We start from the raw sequence: 7,388 nt of genomic DNA, 5'->3' as shown, positions 1-7,388 counted from the left end.
GGAACTCACTCTGTAGACCAAGCTGGCCTCGAACTCAGAAATCCACCTGCCTTTGCCTCCCAAGTGCTAAGATTAAAGGTGTGCACCACCACTGCCTGGATGACTATTTCTTTCTTTCTCTCTTTCCTTCTTTCTTTCTTTCTTTCTTTCTTTCTTCCTTTTTTTTTTTAAGATTTATTTATATGTGTGAGTACACTATAGCTGTACAGATGGTTGTGAGCCTTCATGTGGTTGCTGGGAATTGAATTTTTAGGACCTCTTCTTACTCTGGTCAACCCCACTCCAGCCCAAAGATTTATTTATTATTATAAATAAGTACAATGTAGCTGACTTCAGACGCACCAGAAGAGGGTGTCAGATCTCATGAGTGGTTGCGAGCCACCATGTGGTTGCTGGGATAGAACTTATGACCTTCAGAAGGGCAATCAGTGCTCTTAACCGCTGAGCTATCTCGCCAGCCCCTGACTCTTTCTTTCTTTCTTTCTTTCTTTCTTTCTTTCTTTCTCTCTTTCTCTCTTTCTTTTTTCTTTCTTTTTTGGTTTTTCGAGACAGGGTTTCTCTGTATAGCTCTGGCTGTCCTTGAACTCACTCTCTTTCTTTCTTAATGGTGATATATAAATACAAATTCTAAAACCAGCTCAGCATTCTTGGTGCCTAATTTTAATTCCAGTAATCACAAAGTTGAGGCCAGCTGGGTACATAGCAAGACAGTTCCCTTGGAAAAATAGTACTAAGACCAACAAATGGGTTATTTTGCATTATTTGTCCATCTGTCTCATTGAATACAAAATTGACATTTTTCTCTAGTTTTCAGTAGTTTGTGATTGCTTTTCTTTACTTCTTTCTTTATCCCCCTCTTGTTAAATTTACTTTTTAATTGCTGAGGATTGAGGTCTTTTTATTGCTGAGGATTGAGGTCTAGGACATTATACATGTCTGGCAAGGACTCTACCATTGAGTTACATTCCCAGCCCATTGCTATGTCTCTATCTATTGAGTAGTAACTGTTTTAAAGTTAATATTCAAAGATGACAACAAACCTCTAAATAACTTGTAATTTTAATTAAATAATACAATTGTATTTTCAATCTTGATTTTCTAGCTATTCAATTTTATTTCATGTATCCATTTTAATAATGTGCTTGTTAATAGAGACATACTTGTTGTCCTAGTATGATAGGTGACGATGAAGATGCCTATAGTGATTCAGAAGGCAACGAAGTCATGACTCCAGATATCTTAGCTAAGAAGTAAGTATGCATTTCCCATAGGGAGTTTTAGTTGTGCAAAGTCAAGGCATTTGATAGTGTGCTGCTTGTACATTTGTAAATGAAGTGCTAAGCTTATCTCGGTTTGGGGTTTACTGACAGTTGAACCCAGGGCTGCATGTTAAATACTTGTTCTACCACTGAGTAAGATCCCCAGCCCATAACTAGATTTTTTTTCATGTTATTATAGTCTGTAGTTAATATCAATTTGCACAAGAAGTGAGAAGGTTAAGAATACCTGAAAACTTGAATCTGTTTTTCTCTGTGTGATGGTGTATTTGTAAATATCCTACTACCTACATGGTAAAGGTGTGAGAACAGCAAATATAAGTTACTGCTATTCATTGATTTCTTGCACCCACTCTGCTATCCTTGCTGTTTACTGTCTCAGTATCCCTTCCTACTTTTTCTTACGTTTTCTTCATCAGTTGTAGATAGTCTGTTTGTTGATCATTGGGGATATTATCATGACTCAAGTTGAATGAGTCATTTAAACAGTAAAGTATCTCAGTTACTAATGTCTTCCTAAATATTATTATGTAGATTAGCTGCTGCTGAAGGCTCAGAGCCAAAGTATCTGACTCAGGAACAAGAGAGTAGTGGAGAGGAGGACAACGACCTCTCCCCTGAAGAGCGAGGTAGGTTATCCATTCATCTGCTCTCTGTGTGATGCTACTCATTTTTATTTGGAAGATTGAATAATTACTTCCATATTGGAGAAGTAGAAAGCAATAGAAAATAGATCCTACATATATGAATTTCTCATATAATAGTATTTCTCCCCGATTTGAAGAACTTCAGTTGGAAGAAATATTACCTACTATCTTCCAAGTATTTGCAACTATTCCTTTCTTTTTTTAGTGACTGATAAAAAGTAGATATTTGGTAAATACTTAAGAAATTAATGCTTTTTGTATCATTTAGTATTTGAATGATCTTCAAGTGGGCAGATTGCCTTGTTGCTTGTGCCTTCTGTTTTTAAGGTAGTGATGCAGGGCTGGAGATGTAGTTCAGTTGGGACAGTGCTTACCTAGCATGCACAGAGCCCTGAGTTTGAGCCCCAGCATCAAACTGTGTTGTCTATAATCTCAACCTAGAGAGACAGCAGCAGGGAGATCAAAAGTTCACCCGCATTCTTGATTATGTAGTACAAGGACATCCCAAGCTACTTGAGACACTGTGTCGAAGAAAACAAAACAAAACAAACAAAAACAGTGAAATGTATCCAGTGGAACAAGATGGTAAAATATAGAATGAAATCTGTATAGGTTTTGTGGAACACAGAGTCTTAGAAGAAAAGCTAGAGAAATTCTCATTACAGGATGAAAGACGCTCTTGTGGTCCAGACAGAACATTCATAGTTAAGACATTACTGCTTATGTGGATATTTTACAGGGAACACTGGTCATATAGGAATATGTTTTATCTTGCTGTTTTTTATACTTTTTGAGCCATATGAATGTATTCTCTTTTCAAGATAAAATTAGGTCAGAGACCTTGTCTGGGAGACCTGAGTTCAGATCCCACAATCCATGTCATATGGGTCAAAGCTACTGGTACCTCTAGCCTCAGGCACTTGCCCAGGCTTGTGTGTGCACACGCGTGAACTCACTATGATCAGAACTCAGACACCCACTTGCCTCTGCATCCTGAGTGCTGGGATTATAGGCATGTGCCACCACTACCTGACTAAAAAATAAATCTTTAAAAGTATATAAAATAACCAGTTGATCATTAGTATCTGCACGTATTAAACCTGTAGGTTCAAGCAACAATGATTTAGAAATATTGAGGGAAGAAAAATGAGTCCATGTGTCAATGATAGACATGCTTTTCTTTTCATTATTCCCTAACAGTATAGCATAGCAACTAGTTACATAGCATTTAACCTAGAAATGACTAAATATATAAATTCTGTGTGTAGGTTATTTGCACATGCAACACCATTGTACATGAAAGATTTGAACATCTATAGATTTTGGTGCCCACAGGTGTCCAGGAGCCAATCCCTCAGGTACTGAGGGATGACGTATACATAGTTGTCCTGTTCTCTTTTAAAAGAAAGTAATCAAAAGCTTGTAGCTCCGTGGTAGAAGACTTGGGTAGCACTATTGAAGCTTGTTTGACAGACCTGCCCCAATAAGTCAAGACCTTCTAAGCTTTAAAATCTTTTATAGAAAAGAAGCGGCAGTTTGAAATGAAAAGGAAGCTTCATTACAACGAAGGACTGAATATTAAGTTAGCCAGACAGTTAATTTCAAAAGACCTACATGATGATGATGAAGATGAAGAAATGTCAGAGACTGCAGATGGAGACTGCATGAATATTGAAGAGTCAAATCAAGGTCAGATGCCTTAACCGTGTCACTGAGACTGCTCTCTGTGCCTAAGATAGTGGGCTTCATTTTGCTTAAACTTCTGGACAATCTTTCAGGATATTCTGCTGATTTACTTCATTGTGTCAATGTTTCTACAATTTCAATCCTTGTGATCAATTTCAAAATAAATTTTATGCATAAACTTAAGACTATATGCTATATGATGGATTGTTATTATTGTTTTTTTCCTCATCCTTTACTTGGCTTTAAGTAAGGGTATTTGATTATATGAAGTCATATTTTATTTAACAAGAAAATCTAAGTTAAAGCTTAAAACTTTTTACCTGTTTTTGTTTGTTTGTTTAATTGTTTTTGCAGTTGAAGATTAAACCAGGGCCTCACACAGACTATTAAAACTTAAAACAGTTTGTTTTGTTTTATGTAGGTTTTGGTTTTGGTGAGATGGTCTTATACTGTAACACAGGCTGACCTTGAAATCACAGCAGTCCCTCCTGTCTCAGCCTCCCAAGAACTGGTTGGAAAAACACTAACCACCATGACATTTCTTCTCCTCCTCCTCCTCCTCCTCCTCCTCTTCTTCTTCCTCTTCCTCCTCCTCCTCCTCCTTCTTCTTTATTTTATTTTATTTTTTTGGTTTTTCAAGACAGAGTTTCTCTGTATAGCCCTGGCTGTCCTGGAATTCACTTTGTAGACCAGGCTGGCCTCCAACTCAGAAATCCACCTGCCTCTACCTCCCATGTGCTGGGATTAAAGGCATACGCCACTACTGCTCAGCTCACCATGACATTTCTTTGCTGCATTGATAGTTATTTTGAATTTTGATTTTCTCTTTCTTTTTTCTTTCTTTTCCTTTTTTTCTTTCTTTTTTTTAATTTAAATTGAGATAAAGCCAAGCTGTATAGCCTAGGACGACTTCATTCCACCTCCCTTGGCTCTGAGTGCTGGGCCTACAGGTACCCACCATCATGTCCAACTTTTCCTTTGTCTTTTTTTTTTTTTTTAAGTCTTACACATTTACTTTCTGAAGCCTAACAGTTAGTACTCTTAGGAAATATATTTTCTCCCAGGGCCTTGTATATATCTACCACTAATGTGTATACCCAAGCTCCAGTTTTTGTTCAACTATTATTCTTTGTTTATCAAAGGTGAGCCAGGTGTGGTAGTATACATCTATAACCTAGCACCAGTCTTGGTTCAAGGATTGCTGTGAGTTTAGGCCAACCTTGCCTACAGGGCAAGGCCTGTCTTAAAAATGCTGTGGTTATTCTACCCTACTATGAGAGATGGAGTATATATTCACTACTTATATTTTATACTTGTAAGCTGATAGTTTTTTGTGGCGGTATAATTTATCTGTGGAGCCTAAACTGGTTCAAATAAATAATTGTTATATTTACATGCATACTGTGAAATAAGAATAATTCAATGATATGAGATAGTAAGTTATTGTCTTATAGTGTCAGATTACAATATTTAACTTGAACAAACTTCATCTTAGTAGTTGTTAAGTCATTCTCGTATCTATTTTTAATTGATCAAAAATTTGGACTGGGGTATACTCGAGTGGTAGACCACTCCCAAACATATACTGTCTCTCCTATTTGCCCTGAAGTGTTTGTTTCCTCACCCAAGTACTCAAGTAATATCTCATATGCTTCATTCAGACTTTTACTTGCTGCCAGCTCTTAATGTGTGATAAGCTAGGAGCACTCCTCATTTGCTGCTGAAGTTTTTAACCCTACTCAGCACAATGATAAAGAGTAAAGGAAAAAAATCACTCCGCTCCCCCTTCTCTTAATAGCTTTTTTTTAGAAAAACATTTCTAACTTGTTATTTGAGAATTTTGCATGTATTTTGTTCATACCCACTCCCAAGTCTTCCCTCTAACTCTTCCCAGACCACCTCCAACCACATCTCCGTCTATAATGTTCTCCTAACCCACTGAACCTGCATGTGCAAGTGTAGTGCCATGCACTGGAGCATGGGCAACATAACAGGGCCCACAGTTTTCTGAAGAAAACTGACTCTGCACCAGCAACCATGAGCTGCCAGTAACTCCTTTGCTAGGGGCTGGGAGTCTTGAGATTCCCCTCCTTCATCCATACTCGAATTTTGACTAGCTTGATCTCATGCAAAGCATAACTGCTCTTGAGTTCCTGAGTGTCACAGCAGTCTTCCCCAGCTTCTGCTTCTTGCCCGTCTTCCTCCATGTTCCCTGAGGGGATGAGACAGATACCCCATTAAAGGCTAAGTGTCCATGACCACATACTCTGCACATTGACCAGCTGTGAGTCTCCGAATTAAGCAGTCTCTGCTATATAAAGAAGCTTCTATGATGGGGTCCAAGGCTGCACTAATCTGTAGCTAATAGCTCCTGAAAAAAATGGATTTTTTTGGTCCATCTTTATCTATAAGACATTAAACTCCATAGACTGTATCTATAGTAGTTGTGTTTTCCCAGGCAAGTAGAGTATAATATTTTGTATTATCTCAGTTTCCGAGTCTTCTGAGGTGGAAATTAAAATACCCTCACATAGGAGCATAACTTTCATGGCATCGAAAGTATGCATAAGGATGGGAACTGTGCAGTAAGGCTTAGACGGGTTTCTTTCCTTCTGCACTTTGGATCTTCACTTCTTAACCAGCCTTCAAAGCCTCCATGTTCTGTAAAACTTACTACTGTCCTTAATCTCCCCGCCCTTCCTCTTTCCCCTCTGTTCCCTTCTTTTTACTCCATCTCTCTGTATTTCTGTTTCCATAAATGGAGAAGTGTTTAGACTCTGAAGTTAGTATTTTATAGTTATCACGTAAGTGAATTTTTTTAGTATCAGATAGCTGGACCTGGAACACTTCACTTTTCTCCTGTGATTACTCACAATGTCCCATTTGCCCTGTCCACACAACATATTCCTATTTTTAGAATATTTAATAGTATTTCTAGATTCTTTGAAATTAGTCTAATTTAGCCTACATCACTAACATACCTTACTGGTTTATTGTTTTATATTTGCATATTACCCACCCCAGGGGAAGAGTTTTTCATTTTAGGCAGTTCATTTCAGAGTTGATCCTATTTTTTGGGTATTTTTGTTGTTTTTGCTTTGATAAATACCTGAGGAAAGAGCCTGGGAAGAGGATTGGGGCAGGGGGCCTCACGGTGTCTGAGTTCACGTGTGCTCAGCTCTGTCACTGTGGGTCTGTAGCGAGGCAAGAGTGCATCATGGTGATTATGGAGGGCCAGAGCACAGCATAGCCACTGGGACAGCTCCACCTCTACCACCTAACGTTTCTAATGCCTCTCAAGTAGAATCAAGCTCTCAGCACATGAGTCTGTGAGTGTTTCATATTCAAACTAGAACAGCAAAGTATACTTATTTTTTTCTCCCTTTTTATCTTTGCAGGATCTACTACAAGTGATGATCTGCAGCACAAATCACAAAGTTCATAAAAGAAACGTGTTCAGCAATGCAGTCGTTGTCAAATACAAACCTTGTTACTATACTACACTGCTTCTTGTTCTCTACAACTCGTGACTTATGTACCAAAATATACACCAGTTATATATTGCCAAGAATTAAGACCATAGAGACTGAGTAGATGGAAAATGCCTAATTAATACATATATTCTTGTGCCTCATACTTCACCACAAATACAGTATAATGTTAGTAGTCCAAAACTGCTTTACTTTTGTAAAAACACTGGTTAATTTGTATAAGATATTATATAGCTTTTTATGCTTTAGAGATTAAATAATATCATGGGGGAAACTAATTTATTTTT

At 37.8% G+C, this 7,388-nt stretch overlaps 1 protein-coding gene across 1 annotated transcript in view; it reads left to right on the top strand.

Annotated features, from left to right (window-relative positions):
* Positions 1-7,111, top strand: part of Ppp1r2 (protein phosphatase 1 regulatory inhibitor subunit 2) — a 19,239-nt gene extending 12,128 nt beyond the window's left edge. The window contains exons 3-6 of the mRNA XM_031363604.1: positions 1,173-1,250; positions 1,812-1,906; positions 3,446-3,613; positions 7,009-7,111. Of these exons, the coding sequence (XP_031219464.1) occupies positions 1,173-1,250; positions 1,812-1,906; positions 3,446-3,613; positions 7,009-7,055 (388 nt within the window). The 3' untranslated portion in view covers positions 7,056-7,111. The remainder of the gene's footprint in view (positions 1-1,172; positions 1,251-1,811; positions 1,907-3,445; positions 3,614-7,008) is intronic.
* The last annotated feature ends 277 nt before the right edge of the window (positions 7,112-7,388 follow it).

This window comes from Mastomys coucha, unplaced genomic scaffold (assembly GCF_008632895.1).
Source record: "Mastomys coucha isolate ucsf_1 unplaced genomic scaffold, UCSF_Mcou_1 pScaffold12, whole genome shotgun sequence".
NCBI lineage: Eukaryota > Metazoa > Chordata > Mammalia > Rodentia > Muridae > Mastomys > Mastomys coucha.
The sequence above is the reverse complement of the archived record's forward strand: the minus strand, read 5'-3'. Positions and strand labels throughout refer to the sequence as shown.